At 45.2% G+C, this 22,318-nt stretch overlaps 2 protein-coding genes across 4 annotated transcripts in view; one reads left to right on the forward strand and one right to left on the reverse strand.

The window, feature by feature from the left end:
* ZDBF2 (zinc finger DBF-type containing 2) overlaps window positions 1–15,574 on the reverse strand; it is a 29,686-nt gene extending 14,112 nt beyond the window's left edge. For both annotated transcript variants that reach the window (XR_014502498.1, XM_083401107.1), the window contains exons 1-5: window positions 15,253–15,574; window positions 5,627–5,733; window positions 4,560–4,611; window positions 4,343–4,394; window positions 1,510–1,609 (exon numbers count right to left, since the gene is read on the reverse strand). Coding sequence is in view for 1 of the 2 variants with exons in the window: in XM_083401107.1 (XP_083257233.1) it covers window positions 1,510–1,609; window positions 4,343–4,394; window positions 4,560–4,611 (204 nt within the window). In the remaining variant the exon portion in view is untranslated. The remainder of the gene's footprint in view (window positions 1–1,509; window positions 1,610–4,342; window positions 4,395–4,559; window positions 4,612–5,626; window positions 5,734–15,252) is intronic.
* An 861-nt stretch (window positions 15,575–16,435) lies between these two features.
* The window catches only part of CMKLR2 (chemerin chemokine-like receptor 2), a 38,125-nt gene continuing 32,242 nt past the window's right edge, over window positions 16,436–22,318 (forward strand). Inside the window, exon 1 of one of the 2 annotated variants that reach the window (XM_083402522.1) lies at window positions 16,436–16,829. The gene's annotated coding sequence lies outside the window, so the exon portion shown is untranslated. The remainder of the gene's footprint in view (window positions 16,830–22,318) is intronic. The other variant, XM_083402521.1, reaches the window with a different exon arrangement.

Genomic DNA, 22,318 nt, shown 5'->3' on the forward strand with positions numbered 1-22,318 from the left:
GCCTAGAGGAGGAAGGGGGCTGGGCTTTGTTGGTGCCAGCAGCAGCAGCGCTCGAGCGGCCGCCATTTTAAGCAGCCCCTCTACGGAGCTCTTTCGCAGGCCGCTCATCATCCCTCCACCGCCGCCACCAGCCCCTGCCGCTCGCAAGACACAGGTAAGCAGCTGCCGGGGCTCGTGATGCCCTTGCATCATATATTTTTTTCAAAATATAGTCTGGCCCCCCACAAGGTCTGAGGGACAGTGGACCGGCCCCCTGCTGAAAAAGTTTGCTGACCCCTGCACTAGAAGCAAAGAAACCTGGGTGGGAGGAGGCTGTTGCAGCAGAGGATGGGGGACAAAAGAAAGAGACTGCACATAACTGGGGGAGACAAGGGTGAGGTGTGGAAGTGGCCAAAATTAAGGAGTAAGAAATGGTAATAGAAAGACAGTTGAATGGGTACTGGAGAAGCAGCAGCAGGAGGTTCTACATCTCTGCCATTTAGGCCAATGGAATTTCCCTCCTAAGGTTTAAGGAAGTTTTTCCACTTCTCAGATGTATTTAACCTCTCTACCCCCAGCTTCAAAGTACAGGTTTTCCTTGCCTAAATGTTCTACTAGCCACATGAGCATCTTCTTCCATGGTATCCTGTACAGTGGAATGCAAGTTTGAAGAGAAGAAGAAGAGTTTGGATTTGATATCCCGCTTTATCACTACCCGAAGGAGTCTCAAAGCGGCTAACATTCTCCTTTCCCTTCCTCCCCCCACAGCAAACACTCTGTGAGGTGAGTGGGGCTGAGAGACTTCAGAGAAGTGTGACTGGCCCAAGGTCACCCAGCAGCTGCGTGTGGAGGAGCAGGGAAGCGAACCCGGTTCCCCAGATTACGAGTCTACCGCTCTTAACCACTACACCACACTGGCTCTCAACAGCTCAAGCCCAGCCCAAGAACTGTAATGATAGCAGTGAGAAATATAGTGGTACCTTGGGTTACATACGCTTCAGGTTACAGACTCCACTAACCCAGAAATAATACCTCAGGTTAAGAACTTTGCTTCAGGATGAGAACAGAAATCGCCCGGTGGCGGCGGCAGCTGCGGGAGGCCCCATTAGCTTCAGGTTAAGAACAGTTTCAGGTTAAGAACAGACCTCCAGAACGAATTAAGTACGTAACCAGAGGTACCACTGTAGGTGATAGCGCTAAGGAAGATGAGGAAAAGTGGGACTTGCTGGACAGAGGGCCTGTTCTCTACACCTAATGCACATATTGAACTCTACTCGTTTTCACAAACACGCTTTTCTTAAGTTGCAGTGAATGTGGGAATGAGCCACCGTTTACAGATCTATTACCTAAAAAAATTTTTTAGTGCAAACACCTTCAAGCTGAAGATTAAAAATGAAACTGGCTGTATCAAACAATTCTTTATTTTTAAAATTTTAGATCCAATCGAGTAAAACTAACAGCTGATCAAGCCCTTTGACAGATAATGGAAAACCAAGGTTCCCATAATGGCAGTTGGAGTTAAGTCCTTACCTGTTCAAGATTACTGTAGTGGACATGGCAACAGTTGCAATAGCCTTGCCTGTTCTGAATGACAGGTACTCCAGGCCCAGCCAGCTCTGGTGCTTGCGTGCTTAAAATGAAAAATAGAAATTTTCATATAACCAGCTGTTTTCAGAGGGAGAGAGAAGTTAGATTCCTACCTGGATGAGGGCTGCTATTAAAACAACATTCATGTTACTTTTTCCACACTCAGTCAAAATGAACCACACATAAGTAAAATTCAGTATGGCCTCACCTCTACGTATATAAAATTTTCTGACCCAAGAAATATTCATCCCTATATTAGATGAGTGAAAAAGTAATGGTTCAGAATCGTTACACTTTTGAAATGGTTAAAAAATGTTATTGCATTGAACAAGCATTCCTAAACCTCATTTCGACCGTGGGGGAGGTAGAAAGCACTTAGCATTTTTTCTAACGACTCTGTAGAACATACACATTTTTCAGATTGTTATGAACTGGTAACATATTGAGGTGCACATATTATGTGGTAACATATTACAGCTGCACTACATTATTCATATACAGCACTTGTCAAGGATTTCAGAGACCCAAAGAGATGGGCTCTTAAAATTAATTCTCAAAAATCATTTATCAACGCTGATCAGCATCACAGGCCATTAAGACGCTTCCAGCTAAGAAGATTGTTAATGAAAGTAGCTTAAGCTAATCCTGCATTATTTCCTAGGATAGAAGTGTCAAGAAAGTAGCTTTGAGTCAGAACTCTAACAAATGCAGAACAGCAAAATTTCAGTCAGGGAGCGGGGAAGCTTCCAAGCAGTGCAGGCAAGTCAACGGGATTGGGAAAAAGGCTTCAAGAACAATTCACTGTTGACTGCATACAATCATCCATCTTTTTGCGGACTGCAAAAGCAGTCATGGAATATGCATGCAAACAAAAATAATTCTATCAAATACCGTATTTTTCGCTCTATAAGACGCACATTTCCCCCTCCAAAAATTAATTAAGGGGAAATGTGTGTGCATCTTATGGAGCGAATGCAGGCTCCTTGGCTTCAGCGATAGCCTCCGAAGCGCAGTAGGAGCGCTCCCGCCGCGCTCCGGAGGCTTTGGGTTGCCTTCAGTGAAGCCTGGAGAGCGATAGGGGTCAGTGCGCACCAACCCCTTTCGCTCTCCAGGCTTCAATGATAGCTGCCTGAAGCCTCTGGAGCGTGGCAGGAGTCCCTGCTGCGCTCCGGAGGCTTCGGGTTCCTTTCGCTGAAGGGTAGTCGCCCCTTCGGCTAAGTGGGAGGAGAAATGGAAGGGGCTCCGTTTCTCCTGCTGCTTCGTTGAAGGGGCGCTGCGCAGAGAGGGGGAGATTATTTTTTTCCTTGTTCTCCCCCTCTAAAACAAGGTGCGCCCTATGGTTGGGTGCGTCCTATAGAGCAAAAAATACGGTAATTTTTATCCATTCTGCTCCCTATTCCCACTGCTATATTTTAAACAGTGTCGTCTCCCTCTGCCTCCCCATACTCCAAATGCATTACTATAAAATACAGGCAGAACCTGCAACAAAATGTTGCAGTGTGGAGTGCTCCTGTTCAGTATTCCAGAGACGCAGCCAGACATACCTTCTTCCATGACACTCCATCCCATTCCCCTCTCCCACCCAGTTTTCTGCTTTTATTTCTCTCCCCCCGCCATAACAGTCAGTCATCATTCTATGGCCTCTGAGCATCCAGGTCAAATGGGGCTGTTCCAAGGAGGCCCCACCTGCACACACTTTGGGTTGCTTTCAATGTAGCGCTAAGGAAAAAGTTCCATCAGTGCAATTTTCTCCTCCTCCCTGCACACCCACTAAATCTGATCTGGAGGTTCCCTTGAATGTACATACTGGAGCCGTTTAGGGGATGCTGTAAGGCAGTGTTCCCCAACCTTGGGCCTCCAGCTGTTTTGGACTACAATTCCCATCATCCTTGACCACTGGTCTTCCTAGCGAGGGATGATGGGAGTTGTAGTCCAAAAACAGCTGGAGGCCCAAGGTTGGGGAACACTGCTGTAAGGGACCCAAGGGGGGAGGGAGTCCCACTGTGCTAGTGCAAATATTTAATTACAGTTGCACTGTGCTAGTGCAAATATTTAATTACAATTACCTCTGGATACGAACGGGATCTGTTCCGGAGCCCCATTCACACCTGGAAGTAAACGTAAGACGCGTCTTCGCGTGCTGCGTTTCACCATTTCCGCGCATGCACGTGACGTCAATTTGAGCGTCTGAGCGAGCGGCGAAACCCGGAAGTAACGCGCTCCATTACTTCTGGGTCGCCATGGAGCGCAACCCGCTTTCAGGTTACGCTCCGCAGCGACCCGGAAGTAACGGAACGCGCTACTTCTGGATTTTGCTGCTCGTGCACACACAGACGCTCAAAATGACGTCATGCGCAGCGAATCGCGACCCATGCACACACAGACGCAGGTTGCGTTCGCATCCAGAGGTACCACTGTATTTTTTTTATCAGATCCTGGATAAGAAATCTGAGCATTAACTCAATAGAACAGAGTGTAAGTAGAGCCTGAGGGATCAGGCCATCTAGTCCAGCATCCTCTACGTGGTCGACCATATGTCGGTGGGTGACAGTGACCACAAATGGGAAGTTCTAGTTAATGTATAAAGCAGGCATAGGCAGACTCGGCCCCCCAGATGTTTTGGGACTACAACTCCCACCATCCCTAGCTAACAGGACCAGTGGTCAGGGATGATGGGAGCTGTAGTCCGAAACATCTGGAGGGCCAAGTTTGCCTATGCCTGGTATAAAGTATAAAGAATACAGCTTCAATGTAATTCCACGTTAATCTTACTCACCTGCTACCTCTCTCCTGTTGCAAGGAGCCTTCATTACCTCTTCTTTCTATATCTGTAAGAAGGAGGGTGGGGAAAAGATAATCTATAGAAAGGGAAATCGGCCAACAAATATCCCTCCTCCCCAAGTTTCATTAACTGTCAAAGCAGTAAAGATACATTTCAAGCAGATGCTAATGATTTGATTATGTGGGTTTCCCCCAGTAAATAAGAGTCTTACCTTGTGCTGAAGCAGCAGAGGCTTCATCGGCTTGTTTATTTCGATCAAACATCTGTAAAATAAAATCGATGCAGAGAAAAGCTGAGCCCATACAAAGGGACTTCCAAGATGTTTGCTCAGTAAAACATTATCAAGAACACTGCTGCAGATTAACTTTAAAATTGCCTCCAACGTTATTTTAAAAAATTAAAATAAATTGCATTTTTAAGTTAGAGGATGAGCTTACTTTCTTCCTCACTCTATTTTTTGTTAAGACTCTTAGGACCTTTGCTGCCATGAGATATTACTGCTTTCATAAGGATTAGATCTTGGAAGGCAAGGAAAGCAAACAAAAAACCGATAGGCCATGCCTATAAATAAGGTATTTACAGGCTTAACTAAATTACAAACTGAGACATGAGTTGAGGGAATAGCCGGTCAAAGATGGTTATGGGATCACTATAGGACTGAATCTATCATTGGTTCATATTTTAAAATGGCAGCAAACCCTATTAAAAGGCACTAAGATTGTCTCTAGTGGGAATGGCCAAAAATCCCTTCTTGCTCGCCTTTGCAGGCACTACCCCCAAATCAGTACTGGGCCTAGACTATCCTAGAGTCTAGATGGAAGATAATACCAAATTTCAGTTATACAGTGGTGCCTCGCAAGACGAAAAGAGTCCGTTCCGCGAGTCTCTTCGTCTTGCGGTTTTTTCGTCTTGCGAAGCAAGCCCATTAGCGGATTAGCGCTATTAGCAGTTTAAGGGCTATTAACGGCTATTAAAGGCTTAAGGGATTAGCGGATTAGCTGCTAAAAGGCTATTAGCATCTTAGCGCTTTAGAAAAAGGTGTTGGGGAGCGAAAAAACCCCTCAAGAATCGCAAGACATTTTCGTCCTGCGAAGCAAGCCCATTGAGAAATTCGTCTTGCGAAGCACCTCTGAAAACGGAAAACCCTTTCGTCTTGTGGGTTTTCCATCTTGCGAGGCATTCATCTTGCGGGGCACCACTGTACAAGGATGACTTGAAGTATTCCAATCTTTCTGCGATAAACGTAACTAAAATCACTAGGCACTTTTGAATATTTACCCTTCTTGCTGTCCTTCACATCCACTTGAAGAGCAGGATTCCAACACTATCTCTCACGTAAAAAGTTGTTTGCTGAGTAGGATTCGTCTTTCATTGTTCTTGACAGCCTGGGGGAAAAAACCAACAACAAAATCAAGCTGAAGATAGTTCATAAAGTAATAAAGCTGTTGAGAAATTGCTACCTTCCCTGTTGTCACCAGCAGGATAAAGAGAATCAAGATTAAGTTGCAATAAGGAGCATCAAAACAAAACAAAACATTTGGATACAATGCAACTTTTATAATGTAAAAACTGCAATGACTTTGCTAAAACAGTTTAACAGGAAAAATCCCAGTGGAAGAGAGCGTGGGAGTTAGGAAGTGAAGAATGTAAACATAAACTCGGTTTGTCTGGTTGAATGAGAAATGCAAAATGGAATCTGACCCAGAAGGACTGTGGCTGGACTTACGGATTTGATCTACCAAAATTAAGAGAAAGCCAAGCAGTTTTACAGAGAAGAATGTTGGGGATGACTGGAATGTAAGGACTTGCTGCTGTTTCGGGTGGAATGTGATGCTAAGTTAGAAAGTAATAAGGAAGATTCCCAACATGCTAACAACTGTTGAGAGGGAGATTCCAAAAAGGATGCAATAACTTGCAACTAGATCTCTGCACCCGCAGCAATGGAACGAAGGGAGAGAAAAAAAGAGTTTTGATTAAAGATGGCTTTTAAAAGTAAAATTATATGAAAACAGTAAAGTAAAAGATTAAGGCAAGGAACTTTTTTAAGAGTTATTTTTTGGAGGTTTAAGCAACGGTAAAAAGATTATAATAATGATTATCAGGTTGTGTAATAGAGATCTCTTTGTAGGAAAGGGCGGGCATTAAAAACACCATGGAATGAGAGGTGGGAATTCAACCTCTAAGGATATATTAAACTGGAAATTAATTTGTATTTTTAAAAGTTGTTAATCTGAGATTTGTTAAATTTGTTAATCTTTTTTTTTAAAGACTTAATAAAAATTTATTGGCAAACAAATGAAGGAGCACATCATGTATTCTGTATGGGAAATCACAACTTTAAAACTAAACGAATTTGAAAGCATCAACTCTTAACTTCTCAAAATCGAAACAATTATTACACATATCAAAGACAGGATTTATTGATATATACAGTGGTGCCCCGCAAGACGAATGCCTCGCAAGACGGAAAACCCGCAAGACGAAAGGGTTTTCCGTCTGCAGAGGCGCTTCGCAAGACGAATTTCCCTATGGGCTTGCTTCGCAAGACGAAAAATGACGAAAAAAAGTGAATTTTTTTTTTTGCTCCAAAACCCCTTATTCTGAATCGCTAAGCTGCTAAAAGCATTTTAGCAGCAAAACCGCTAATTCCCCCCCTTAAAAAGCTGTTTTTAGCCCTTAAAATGTCAATAGCGCTAATAGCGCGACTCCGTCAATGGGCTTGCTTCGCAAGACGAAAAAACCGCAAGACGAAAAGACTCCCGGAACGGATTCTTTTCGTCTTGCGAGGCACCACTGTGTTCTGTATCCCAGAATTAATGTAACAGTTTATCATCTTGCCACTTGAACCACTGAAGTTTTTTTTAATGGGTCAAAGTCAAGGCAGTTTAAGTGCTAACAGTATCTCAGAAAATTAAGATAAATGCCATCATTTCTACGGCACAGCAAACAGAGGTTACAGAATAATGAGCCCAACTGGAAAGGAAGGTTTTGATCTATAAAGCCTTAAATGGCTCTCCTCCATGAGAAGTCTGGAGGGAGGCAACATGAAAACAGGCCTTCTCTGCAGTGCCTCCATGTTTGTGGAATGCTCTCCCCAAGGAGACTCGCCTGGCACCACCATCATTATATATCTTTAGGCGCCAGGCAAAAACTTTCCTCTAGAACCAGGTATTTGACCTTTAAGTATCTGTGGCCTTTTAGAAGCGGGTGGAATGCTTTTAATAAATGTATTTATTTTCCCTCTTGGTTTTCATGTATCACTATGGGGGTGGGGGTTGTCTGGCTGGCTGTTTGGGTTGCCCTTGGCAATATAATGCACCTAACAAATTAAATGAATCCGGGTCCCTTTTGACAACCATCAGATTATCAGTCTTCCCTTTTAGTTATATAAATAATAATAATAATTTTTATTTATACCCCGCCCTCCCCAGGCAAAGCCGAGCTCAGGACAGCTAACAAGCAATAATAAAAACAAGTTGAATGAATACAACTTAAAAACAAGATTAAAATACAACATTAAACTATTGAAACATTAAAATGCAGCCTCATCACAGGAGGAGAAAGAAAAAAGAAAGAGAGGGAGGGAGGGAATCAAATTGGCTCCAAGCCAAAGGCCAGGCAGAACAACTCTGCGGAAAGAAATCAGATTCCGCAGGGCCCTGGTCTCATGAGGCAGAGCGTTCCACCAGACCGGAGCCAGAGTTGAAAAGGCCCTGGCTCTGGTTGAAGCCAATCTAACTTCCTTAGGGCCTGGGACCACTAGGGTGTTGCTATTTATGGACCTTGATGCTCTCTGTGGGGCATACCAGGAGAGGCGGTCCCGTAGGTATGAGGGTCCTAGTCCATATTCAATGCTCAGTGTTGCTATGGACGTAGTCAGATCCCACAATTCTAAGGGTCTTCGTCCCTCTCATCTTGTGTATTTTTTTGCTTACGCTGCGAAGAACCATAAACATAGACTGCATGGTGTCTACCATCTGGACTCTACCTATCAATCCTGTGCAAATCTTAAGGCTTCAATCCTATGCACACTCCCTTGGAAAGTACAGTAATCCTCACTGAATTCAGCAAGGCCCACTTCCAAGTAAATATTAATAGGCTTGGGCTGCAAATGAGACAAGTATCGTTAATTGCATGGTCTCATGTGGTCAATAAAAAACAAACCCAAAAAACCTGATGATGCTAGAGCGTGAGGCACCCTTCCAGCTAAGTTCCAGCTCATACTGAATGTGAGATAAATCACACCACAGGTATTATGGGGTACAAAATATTGGCAGACAATAAACACAAACACTCACCAAAACACGGCAAATTTATTCATGTTTATATCAAATTGTAATTAATTGGATGAGGTTCAGTTTACACTCCCACAGAAAAAGGGAAAAAGTCATCAGTTAAGCTACAGAAAAAAGAATGATTGAATTAGACTACTATTTGCCTTCTTTCTTTTTTTAAGCGTTTATTAATTTTCCAATAAAAACATCCAATTAACATATCAAATCAAATCCAATAAAAAACTAAAATAAAAAAGGTCCAATTGTCTTCCAAATTGTAATAATTTTGTTTTGACTTCCCACGGTCTGAATTTTGAAGCGCATTCAACATCATAGTCCTGCCTCTCATCATCCTCAATGTTATTCATAATTCCATGTCCGATTTTTCCCTTCCACATTTTGACTCTGGTTCCACGATCCTCATTCATGTCAGAAAGCAGATACTTTTTTTTTCTATGGAGTGCAGATTTGTCCGTATGTAGTACTCCTTCAACTGTTTTTTCATCGCGCCGCTTCATTTAATTGCATCCAATTTCAAAGTTCTGTCCAGCTCTTTGAGAGTTGTTATTTTGGCAGCTCCCAGATCATTAATCTTTCCCGTCCAGGTGTTATCAAAGAAACAGAAAGAAATTTCTTTCTGTAACCCCCTTGTTGATTTATCTTAAACAGACTGTTTGCAGAGTAGCCATATATCAGACAGTTAGCAATTGGCCTTTGGAATCCTCCCAGTCCCCCCTCCGGGCCCTAGAGGGGGGCTGCCAGACATCCATTTAGCCCTCTCGCTCGCTCGTAATCAAAAAAACATCTTTTTGCAAACAGTTGTGTATGTAATATTGTTTCCAGTCTTTTCCAGTCTTTATAACCAACCATCCGTTGGCTCCTGTTTCTCTTAATCAGGGAAAGTATTTCAGATCTTCAGTAACGACGTAGTGGATAGAAGCCATTTTGTCCCCCTTTGTTTTCGTCTTTAACAGACATTTCCGGTCTTAAAAAAGAAGAGGCTGCGAGTAGATCCCAATTATATATGAAAGTCCATCTGAACTCACTTTTGAAGAGCAATTTAAGTTCTTAATGAGGCTTGGCATGCATTACAGATTGTTGATGTTAAGGATAAAAGAATGTTTTTTTACATACCAAGCTCCTCCACATTCCAAACGTCATGATGAGGATCTCTTTGAAATTCGATCTTTTGCACCAGAGACTGTAGATACTGCAGGTTTTTTCCAGCTTCTTCAATTCAGAGTGTGTCTGTTTGTTTTCCAAATCTTTATATTTTCCCAAACAGATGCGTCCGGCTATGGGGTGGCGTCACAGGAGTGTCAGCCGTCCCTAGCTCTGTGACCCAGTGCCCCTGCCACATCGGCAATCTGGGGCAGACTGCGGGTCGTTCAGACAGTCCTCCCCTGCCCTGGGGAGGCTGCCAGGGCTAATTACCCCCATACCAGCCCTGAATTATCGGAACGGCTGGGGTCCGATTGTGTGGGATCAGCCATTTTCCACTGCTGGAAACAGGAAGTCTGTCTTCTTTATTAGTCTCGCTGTCTGTATCATTCTTTCTATGAGCAATACAAAAATTCTGGAGCAACTTTCCAGACAGTTACTCCTTCAACAATAAACTGACCTGTGAACTTAATTCAAAAAGCTATAAACTGTTGCTCAAATGGTCGAACCAATCACTTCTGCTCTCAGCCAGTGTCAAAAACTCAGATATACAAGCTAAGCACCAAAAGGCTCCTTAAACCAGTGTTACAGTCACCAAAACAATGCCTAGTTGCCATTTTTGGAGCAGATGCCTCAAAAGTGGTATTTTTCAAAACAACGTTTTAGTTCTTGAAATTCATTCTCCTTGTGCAGATAAAATACAGTCAAACCTCTTCAAACCGCTTTGAGCCCAGCCTTGGCTGGGGAGGGCGGGGTATAAATAAAAATTATTATTATTATTATTATTATTATTATTATTATTATTATTATTATGTCTACCTCAGCTCGCATCCATTTCGCCCAACGTCTGCGGGTAACTGGCAGGTTTGCATGCTCAGGAGCGGCGATCAACGTGCCTGGTGAATTTCAAACACAGCTCTCAGCATGTATAAAATTGGAAAGCGGGAGCTGAACATTACAAGCAAAAGGGACCTACCTCCCCAAGCTATTACCTGAACTCCCACCTCCAGATTCTGAAACTGAGTTCACCGGAAAGAAATAGGCCTAGAAGGGGAGAATAGTGGGGGCAAGTCACAGGGGCACGGACAGTTCAGCTCCTCTTACCCATATCCCCCTTTTGCTTTCAAAAACAATCCCCACTCCTTCTGTATACATTATTGGGGCAGCCTTGAATTTAAGCAAACAGGCCTGTTACAGTCACTCATTGTTCCTTACCCACTGCCAGTAACATAATCTGGTTTCACAGTATGAAGATGATAGCTGCCAGAAAGCATATTGGTGATATTCCTATATCACTCAAATCAGCCAAGTGCTTCCGCAACACCAGTCCCACCATGAGGTTTGATAACAGTTGAAAACTCATACATCTTAATAGAGTAGGTCAGAGTGTTGCTTTCACAAAATATATATTGGATGCCTATATCCAATGCAGCAGCTGGGCATTTTTTTCCAGGGAACAAGAGGTTTCAGACAGGAGTAATAATAATAATAATAATAATTATTATTATTATTATTATTATTTATTTATATCCTGCCCTCCCCAGCTGAAGCCGGGCTCAGAGCAGCTAACAACAGTAAAAACAACACAGTTTACATAAAATCATAATCAATTAACTGGAATACATTCTAAAATCAATTCATTCTAAAATCAGTTCAGAGTCAAATTAATGGCAACCATTGGGCTAGAGTTCTATGAGGATTACTGAAGGAGGGGATCAGACTGTGCCTCAGCCAAAGGCCTGGTGGAACAGCTCTGTCTTGCAGGCCCTGCGGAAAGATGTCAAGTCCCGCAGGGCCCTAGTCTCTTGTGACAGAGCGTTCCACCAGATCGGGGCCACGGCCGAAAAAGCCCTGGCTCTGGTTGAGGCCAGCTTAACCGCCGTGTGGCCCGAGACCTCCAAGATGTTTTTATTTGAAGACCGTAAGGTCCTCCGTGGGACTTACTGTACCAGGAGAGGCGGTCCCATAGGTATGAGGGTCCTAGGCCGTGAAGGGCTTTAAAGGTTTAAACCTGACCCTGTACTCCACCGGGAGCCAGTGCAGCTGGTAAAGCACTGGATGAATGTGATCCTGTGGCAAGGCGGCATTCTGCACCCACTGGAGTTTCTGGATCAGTCTCAAGGGCAGCCCCACGTAGAGTGAGTTGCAATAATCAAGTCTGGAGGTGACCGCCGCGTGGATCACAGTGGCTAGGTCAGGGCGAGAGAGGTAAGGAGCCAACTGCTTAGCTTGGCAGAGATGAAAAAATGCCGCCTTTGTTGTAGCTGCAATCTGTGCCTCCATGGAAAGGGAGGGGTCAAAGATTACACCCAAAATCCTAACAGACGGTGCTGGCATTAATTGCGCCCCCGTAAGAGATGGGAGTTGCCCCCCCCCATCCCATATCGTCCCGACCCAGCCAAAGGACCTCTGTCTTCGAAGGATTTAACTTCAACCGGCTCCCACATAACCATCCCGCCACAGCTTCCAGACATCTGATCAGTGTGTCTGGGGTCGAGTCAGGATGGCCGTCAATCAACAGATAGAGTTGGGTGTCATCAGCATACTGATGGCAGCCCAAACCAAAACTCCGGACAAGCTGGGCGAGGGGGCGCATAAAGATGTTGAAAAGCATTGGGGAGAGTATCGCACCCTGCGGCACTCCACACACCAAGGAGTGGCACGCCGACAGTTCCCCCCCAAGCGCCATCCTCTGTCCCCGACCAGAACAGACCCATACAACTTGTTGACTCACTACACCAAATGCATCTCAGTCGTATCCGTATTGTAATCTTTCCTTCCAACTCTTCCCTCCAATATCAGTCTTGGATGGTTCCTACAGATTCAGGGGGGGTTTCTCAGATGTGTGTTAGTGTATTATTTTGTAAATCAAAAGGGGGGCGGGCGGTTTTTAAAACCCACAAAAAGGACCAGATAAGGACCTTACAAAATACAGTGTTGAGGGCTTCAGTTTGTCTGCTTTTTTAAATAAGGAAAATGGTGGAGAAAAGGGATCAGCTTCTGTGTTCTCAAAGGTGGGATTAAGATGGGGAAGATTTAGTGCCATGAGGTTAAAAAACTCCCCTCACCAGGTTTCATGAAAAAAATACTTCCCATTGTGCTTTTACCAGAAACTGCCCCTCCCCATGTAGCAGTATAGCTTTCTGCTGATATGGCTTGGGGCTCACAGCCAGCAGCTGAGCCTGGAATCTGCAACATGGCATACAGTGGTCATGCCTATCCCAATTTAAAGGGGGGGGGGATCAGGGGATCCTTTTTTACTTCAGGTGGTGCCCTTGACTGTTTCTCAATTTTCCTTATGTCTGAAAAGAATGGGAGCCCCTGACTTAACTGTATGCTCTTAAGACAGGCAGGGAAGTAAAAAAGATATTCAAAGATCACTTCTACAAACTGGAGACACATTGAAGCATTTCGTTGCAGAATCCCCACTTGTATAATACGGTATAATTTTGAGCTGCCTTCCTTTTCTGCACTAGAATATGCCACACAGAGATTCTTTGCCACTGAGCAAAACCTGTGAAAGATATTTCATAAAAACAAAAAAATTATTTTTCTAGCACCAGGCTGAGGCGCATCTTTCTTCACTGTCTTCCTGCCCATTAGTCTCTTATGCTAAAAGCTGTATCAACTTCTACACAAACTTCACCAACTGAACAATGAAAAAGAACAGCTAGTTTGGGCAAACCATGGTGACAGCTAGAGATACTATGTCTAGGTGCTTCACGCAAGCCACACATAGCTGTTTCTCCACACACAGCACACAGTCTTCCTTCCCTTTGGAGGGTTGTGCATAACATTTGCAACACACTAATGCACAAGGGAGAATGCGGTATTGTTTTCTTTAGGCCTCCCAGGGCACTCAGCCTGTGTGTCCCACTTCACCCTGAAGGCTGGAGCTCAGTAACGGAATGACCCTACCATGGAAAGACAGACAGACAGAATGATCCTCCAGTGGAAGGAAGGAATGATCCTCCAGTGCAGTGGATCGCAACGAGTGGACCGAGACAGGGGGTCCATATCACAAACTGTCAACTGTCCGGGACATCCCATTTTGGGCCCCGTGCTCTCACACAGAAGCACAGCCTGCATCATGGTTTTGTGCTGTGACATGCTGGAGGGTATGGTGGCATCTTTCACATACCAAAAACTACCAGAGATATAACGTTTTCAAAATACCCATAGCTTGGCTTTTGAAAAACAGAGGATCTGCAGTACTTAGCTAACTGGGAACCACTGTTCCAGTGGAAGGATAGAAGGAACTCCAGTGGAAAGAAGGAAGGAGAGATCCTTCAGTTGAGGGAAGGATAGAATGAGCTACAGAAGGAAAGGAGCAGCTTCCATTGTAAGGAAGGAAATAACTAATGATTTTCCAGTGGAAGGATAGAATGAAATAGAAAGAAAGAAAGGCAGTGGTACCTCTGGTTACATACTTAATTCGTTCTTAATTCGTTTGTTTTTAACCTGAAACTGTTCTTAACCTGAAGCACCACTTTAGCTAATGGGGCCTCCCGCTGATGCTGCGTGATTTCTGATCTCATCCTGGGGCAAAGTTCTTAACCCAAGGTACTATTTCTGGGTTAGCAGAGTCTGTAAGCGTATGTAACCCGAGGTACCACTGTATTCTCCTATGATAGGTACAAAAGACAAAAAGAAAGGAGGATACAGTGGTACCTTGGGTTAAGAACTTAATTCGTTCTGGAGGTCTGTTCTTAGCACCAACTTAGCTAATGGGGCCTCCTGCTGCCACTGTGCCGCCGCTGCACGATTTCTGTTCTCACCCTGAAGCAAAGTTCTTAACCCAAGGTAATATTTCTGGGTTGGCGGAGTCTGTAACCTGAAGCGTATGTAACCTGAAGCGTATCTAACCCGAGGTACCACTGTACTAGGCTAGGGAAGGAAGACCATAGTTCCTACAACACGGACACAAGCAAGTCAGGGCCAAGGCTGGTTAGCCCGATTGCTTTATGTGCTTTGTATATATATAAATCATTTTATTTTGAGCTGGGTGGCGGGGTGCACATGGCCACGTGAGCCTCCCCCTCGACTCGTGGCCTGAAGCAGGGCAGCTTCGCCACTTCTGGGCCGGATCCGGGCCCGTCGCGCAAAAGCCTCGCGCGGCTTCTCCTTCCTCCTCATCCGCAGCACCGGCGGGACCCCTCCTCAGAGGGGAGGCGCACCCAAACGGGGGCCCGCGACCCCCGCGCAGCTGTTCAGAGGACGCCCGGCGGGTTCCCCACCCCACACTGGTCTCCTGAAAGAACCGTGAGGGGGGAATTTTCGAGGAATAAAAGATAAAAAGAGCAAACGGGGGTTCGGTTGAAGGCGCGCTCCGGAAGCAGCCAGGAGGCCCCGCCTCCCCCTGCGCGCGCGCGCACGGGGATTAAAACCGCGGCCTGCGCGTAATCTGCGCGCCCTTCCTTCCATGCCGCCTTCGGCTCCCTCCCCTTCCCCGCCGCCCCATCTGCCCACCTTCTTTCCGGGGTTCCTTCCTCGCCTCCGTCGCGACTTTCCTTTTTTTCCTCCCCCTCCCCCACTCCGCTAAGAACTGGGTCAAAGGGCGCGGCCGCCGCTTCCTCTTCCGGGTTACCACAGAAAGAGAGGGAGGGGGGCCCTGGCTTAGGGTGTTTCCTAGAGAGGCCTGGCGGAGGCTGAGGGAAGCGTGAAGGGAGGGAAACGCGTTCCACGTCCCCGGCTGGTCATGGGGCGGCCGGGAGCGCGCATTGCAGAGTCGGCCGGGGCCGGCGCAAACGGTGGGGTGGGAGTGCGCGTGCGCGCCAGTTCTCTACGTCAGACCAGGATGACGACGGCGGTGACGTCCGCGACGCACGACCACGCTCCCCCTCCCTTCGCCTCCTGAGCCCTTGGCGCGATTGGTCGTCCGGCCAGAAAGGCGGGAATTAGCGGCGAGAGGCGTCGCGCGAGCTCTTTGCTGAGGGAGGGTCGAAAGACCGTTTTTTTACCTCAGGCCTCGGGGAAGCCGTTAAAGGCGGGTGTCTGAGTCAGTTGCTCTGCCCCTGTGTGAACCATAAGCCTCACATCCCCAGCTTTCATTAAAAAAAACAACACAAGTTTTTCACATTTGTAGACCCTGAAGGGCAAAAAGGTTTCAGCATTTGTCAAAACATGGGGGGGGGGGGAGTTTTTAGCCTTTGCAGAACATGAGAGGAAATCTAACACGAAATCTGTTTCGTGTGCGTGAGGAATTAGTCCTGCTCCCGCCTTTTTTCTTTGCCTCTCCTACCATCATCAATGAACTCGTTTTATTTGTGTGCTAGCTTTCCATGGCGGCTTAACGTGAGGAGGTTTACTGTAGTAGCCTGTAAGGAAAGGGTTATCTCTGGCCTCTTGACCATGCATTATTCCCTGTCCTTAAGGAAGGAGCTGGTCAGCACATTTCTGCAATCCGAAATAGCCACCGCAAATTATATACCCGTGTCGCCCTGTCCTTTTAAGATGCCAAACCCTGGACCAAATTGGAGTGGGGTTTTTGTTTTGCACAAGGCTGTCTCAGGCATGATTACCCTCATTGCCAGTGTCCGTGAGTGAGGTGCTAGCAATGTTTGTGACCCCCCCCTGGCGGGGGGTTGGACTCGATGGCCCTTGTGGTCTCTTCCAACTCTATGATTCTATGATTCTATGATTCATCCCAAAGAGCTGTAAAATTCAGCTATAAATCAGAATTAGAACATAAGGCAACCACTATGATTCTGCTCTTACACGTCCTAATTATTGAATGGTATTTTGACCAAGTGAGGTTTATCTTATTTGTGTAGGCAAATACCTGCTTTTTCTATAACACCCCCCCCCCGGACATATCCTAAGAAGCCTTCAAATGCTTTAAAAATAACATTCCATGTTACTTATATTGTGGGACAATGGTTCTAAAATACTAGCAGAAATCCATCTAAGAAGGCAGTCGGACCCTTGGATGACAAGGGAGTCGAAGGAGTGCTAAAGGAGAATAAGAAGATTGTGAAGAAGCTGAATTAATTCTTTGCATCTCACAGAGGAAGATAATAGGGCCGGTTGCAGCAGCACTGCAGGAGGTGAGTCTTGAGAACACAAGCAGATAGTGGCGACAAGAGATTTAAGTTCTAGGCCTAATAGACAAAATAAAAACTGACAAATTGCAAGGTCTGGACAGCATCTGCCCAAGAGTCCTTGAATAACTCAAATGTGAAGTTGCTAATCTAACAAAAATATGTAACTTGCCCCTCAGATCAACCTCCATATCTGAGGAACTGGAATGTGGGCAATTTAACAACAGTTTTTAAAAGGGAGTCCAAGAAACTGCAGACTGGTTAGCTTAACATCTGTCCTTGGAAAACTGGTGGAGAGTATTGTTAAAAATAAAATAAGCATATAGGAGCACAAGGCTTACTGAAGCAGAGCCAGCATGGCTGCTGTCTTATGAACCTATTAGAGGTCTTTGAGAGTGTCAACAAGCATGTACGGTTGATGAAGTATACTTGGATTTACAGAAAGCTTTCAAGCACCTCACCAAAGATTCCTGAGTAAGCTTAGCACTTGAGGAATAAAAGGAGAGATCATGAATTGGTTAAGTTGCTGGAAGCAAAGAGCAGGAAAAAATGGATCGTTCTCTGAATGGAGATATCTAGAAAGTGGAGTCCCCCAAGGATTGGTATTGGGATTTGTGCTTCTTGTTCATAAATGAGCAGGTTTGCTGATGATACTAAATTGTGCAGGGTTGTTAAAACAAAAGGAGATTGTGAAGAGCTCTAAATCGACCTCTCCAAACTGAGTGAATGGGCAGTAAAATGGAATGTGCAATTAAGTGTAAACAAGCGTAAAGTGATGCATTTCGGGGCAAAAAAGGACTTAATTTCACATATACTGTACGCTCATGGGGTCTGAACTGGCTCTGAACTGAACTGGGAACGAGATCTTCGGGTCATAGCAGATAGCTCCATGAAGATGGTGACCCACTGGGCAGCAGCTGTGGAATAGGAAAATTTCATGCTAGGATCATTAGGAAAGGAACTGAAAATAAAACTGCTGATATCATAATGCTGTTATACGAATCTATGGCGCAACTGTATTTGGAATACTGTGTGCAGTTCCAGTTGCCTCACCTCAAGGATTCTGCAGCATTGGAAAGGTTTCAGGAAAAGGCCATAAAAATGACCACAGGATGGCGTGACTCCTATGAATAAAGTATTCTGGCCTAACATCCTGATTCTAGCCATTTGTGCAAGCATATTTGCCTTGCAACAACTGAGACATTTTTCTGTGATGTCAGCATTAGGTTGCTGGCCCAGCGTGTCTGATTCCTCAACTAAATCAAGGGTGCGTGCAATTTGCATCCACCAGGGGGCCACAAGCTGTAATTGAGAGAGGCAAGCCCTGTATTTGAAGGGCTGCCCAGTCCTAGTCTGATTTAAAGAGTTAGAACCATTATTTTATTTTATTCCATTTATGGATTGCTTCCCATAACTTACCTCAAAACAATTTTGCAATAAAAATAATTTATATATACACACACACACCATAGGTAAAAAAAGATTCCACCAACAAAAAACAATGAAACAACTTTAAATCGAATGCAGACTGGGATGAAGATACCAACTTAAAAAGTTTGTTGGAAAAGAAAATACAATAAAGACAACCTGCCTGATATGTACTGGGGTGAGATTCCAAAGGATAGGTGACACAACACTAAAGGCCCAATTCGTATACTGTGCAGTCCTAATGATATGGTATCTGTAGGAGGACCTCCCCTGCAGAGCACAGTGATCAAATGGGTATATTAGGGATGAGGAAGGTTTTTAGGTAAGAAGGCAGAGTAGGAGGGATGCTGGATTTGCCAACCCACAGTTAGCACCTGTAACAGAACAACTAATAACATACATTTCCCCTAGTATATTAGCAGGTTGGAATAAAGTTCATAGTCACCAGTCCAAGGCAGTAGGGCAGGATCTTGTGGCCATCAGGTGGGCAAAAGCATACAAGGAAGAGCTGGGCAGGAAAAAAAGAAGAAACCCTCCCTCCCTCCCTCCAGTAAAATGGTTCTCATAACACCTTTCATGTTGATCTGGAATTCTAGCAGAAGGATAGACTTGTCCAACTTCTGCATTACTTTCATTATTTACACGGGCAGACCCACTAAAGATATAGACAACAAATTCCATAATCTGTCTGGGAAGGGGATGGGTGTAGCTGGGATCCTTGTTTCATCAGCAATTCTTCATGCAGGTCACTTCAACATGTTCCACCAGACTTTCTAAAATATGTTACGGTTTCACCTTCGTTTTGGCTTCATGTTTATTGCCTTTATCCCATAGGCAACATCTCATCTGTGTGAGGTTTCTTTCTAATCTTATCATTCCTTCAGAATGCCAAGGTCTCATATATCAGGCAGCAAAGTCGAGCACAATATGTTCCACGCATTTCTTGCACAGAAATGACACAGAGTTGTACATCTCACCCACTTTGATCCATCTTCACAGTGTGCTTGAAGTTTGCTAGGCCTGCAGAACCAGCAACTGCAAGCAAAGTCCAGATTAACAAAGGGGTGCGGACATATGTTTCTCCCCCACCCCCATTTTATTCTAACAACCTTGTCAGACTGAGAGGCAGCGTGACAAGGAGCTTTGAAGCTGAACAGAGATTTGAGTTGGACTGGGCGGGAGGGGGGGAGGGGTGTGGTAAAAAAACCCAAAAAAACAGAGATTTGAGTCTGGGTCTCCCGAATGCTGCCCCAGGACACTTAATAACTACAGCAAATCCTTCTTAAAGCCCTGGCAGGCCCAATCTGCCAGGTGCCCTCCTAACCCTGCCTGTGGCACCCCTAAACCGTGCCCCATCATGGACAAGGGGGCTCTCAATGGCTCCTAGCTATGATGGCAGCAATGCTTCTGAATACCATTGGCTGGAAAGCACAGGAGGGAAGAGTGCTCTTGCGCTCAGATCCTGTCTCCTGGTTTCTTACAGGCATTTGGTTGGCCACTGTGAAAACTGGATCCTGGATTAGATGGGTTACTGGCCTGATCCAGCAGGCTCTTCTTATAGTCTGATTTCATTTCAGGGTCGGAGCCTGCTTACACACCTGACCACTTGAATCTTGAGATCCAGCAAATGTTAAAATCTAACCAAGCCTTCTAATTCCAGGAAGTACCAGAGTCATACCTTGGGTTAAATATGCTTCGGGATGAATATTTTTGGGTTGCGCTCCGTGGCGACCCGGAAGTAATGGAGTGTGTTACTTCCGGGTTTTGCCGCTCGCACATGCGCAGACGCTCAAAATGATTTCACACGCATGCGCAGAGGCGGTGAATCGCGGGTTGCGTTCGCTTCAGGATGGGAACAGGGCTCCGGAACGGATCCCATTCACATCCAGAGATACCACTGTAGTTTCCTGGTGAGGTGAAGTCAAGGGGCTTGGTGCTAGGCGGCAAATGGGTGGGGGTTGCCTCCGCCAACAGAGAAAGCCAGAGTTGATAGCAGAATTTGGCGGTGACCTAGAAGGACTCTATGAACTAGAAGGGAAGCAGCAAGCTGGAGAGAGAGTCAGTGCAACGTTTGATTTCTGTTTGAATCCATGTCTGTGCTTATGGGAGAAACAAGGCACTTCTTGGGTTTCATGCTGTGAATCCCTCTAGCGCAGGCTCAGGTTGTAAATATGTATAAATAAACCATATACAGTGGTACCTCGGGTTAAGAACTTAATTCATTCTGGAGGTCCGTTCTTAACCTGAAACTGTTCTTAACCTGAAGCACCACTTTAGGTAATGGGGCCTCCCACGCTGCCACTGCATGATTTCTGTTCTCATCCTGAAGCAATAGTTCTCATCCGAGGTACTATTTCTGGGTTAGCGAAGTCTGTAACCTGAAGTGTATGTAACCTGAAGCATCTGTAACCTAAGGTACCAACGTATTGTAAAGACACCACAGTCTCAGCTGGGCCTCATTCTGAAGTGGAAACATGATAAAGAAAAACAGGGTGTTTGGCTTTTTCTGCCCAACTCCCCAAGGGAATGAGTCCCCTAAGTCCATGATCAGATGGAGGCAGGATGCAATGAAAGCAAAGCAGATCTTTATTTCTCTTTTACAACAGAGTTCTCTCCCCTCCTAGCAAGGAGGCGAGAGAGACCCCAAACCAAGAAGAAACATCTCTTTTCAGGGTTTTCATTTTGGCATTGAGAAGAAGGACATCCCCTCTACAAACAGTCAGAAATTACATCACACACAAGGCGGGGTTACCGTGGCTCAGGCAGGCCAAGGTGTGATGTTCCTGAGGATTTAGCAAGTTTCATGTAGTTCCAGAAACAGTTTACACAAAATATTAGCATTTGATAAGACCATCAGGATGCCCATCAGACATCCCTCAATGCAGAGCATCTGGGCAAACCATGACAATTAATACAAAGGAGGTTCATAGATATAGGAGAGGAATTCCTTCAGGAACTTCCCCTGATTGCTGTTTGCCTACCTGTTCTCAGGTAAGGGGAATTAAGGAGGCAGAGGAAATATTGAGAGTCTTTAGAAGAGCCAAGATGGCTTTTGGATTGCTCTCCTGTACTATTTTAGACATGTGGCTTATATACTTATGTTTGTTGTTGTTGTTGTTTAGTCGTGTCCGACTCTTCATGACCCCCTGGACCAGAGCACACCAGGCACTCCTGCCTTCCACTGCCTCCCGCAGTTTGGTCAAACTCATGCTGGTAGCTTCGAGAACACTGTCCAACCATCTCATCCTCTGTCGTCCCCTTCTCCTTGTGCCCTCCATCTATCCCAACATCAGGGTTTTTTCCAGGGAGTCTGCTCTTCTCATGAGGTGGCCAAAGTATTGGAGCCTCAGCTTCAGGATCTGTCCTTCCAGTGAGCACTCAGGGCTGATTTCCTTAAGAATGGATAGGTTTGATCTTCTTGCAGTCCATGGGACTTTCAAGAGTCTCCTCCAGCACCAGAATTCAAAAGCATCAATTCTTCAGCGGTCAGCCTTCTTTATGGTCCAGCTCTCACTTCCATACATCACTACTGGGAAAACCATAGCTTTAACTATACGGACCTTTGTTGGCAAGGTGTATGTGTGTTTACCTTGTACAATTATCTATATTTTAGACCTTGGGATTCCTATAACAATCCCAAACCCTGGATAGGCACCTGCAACCTATCCATGATGGCGTACCTCATCTATTTAAGTCCTAGTATCAGTTCACAAATCAATGTTCCCAACTGATTTATGGAGCTTCTCCCTACTACCTCCCTTAATTTTCAGACTGGCATGCTTTCCCCCCCTGTCAATGTACAAGTCCTAAGATGCTGGAAAGAGGCTCATTTTTACACTGATGTAAAAATGGAACTGGGCCAAAACACACCAGCTGAAGATCCTAGCCTATGTGGTAATTTCCCCAAGTCACAGTTTGTGCTACAGCTGGCCTTCTGAAACATAGAAGATTAAAAACAAAAACACACCAAGAAACCACCACCACCCCACACACAATTTCCCAACTCGGTTCCTCTGCTGTATCTTAAAAACAGCTTATGGATGCCAAAAATGCTTCGCTTGACCTAT

Source organism: Podarcis tiliguerta (assembly GCF_965153285.1).
Source record: "Podarcis tiliguerta genome assembly, chromosome: 1".
NCBI lineage: Eukaryota > Metazoa > Chordata > Lepidosauria > Squamata > Lacertidae > Podarcis > Podarcis tiliguerta.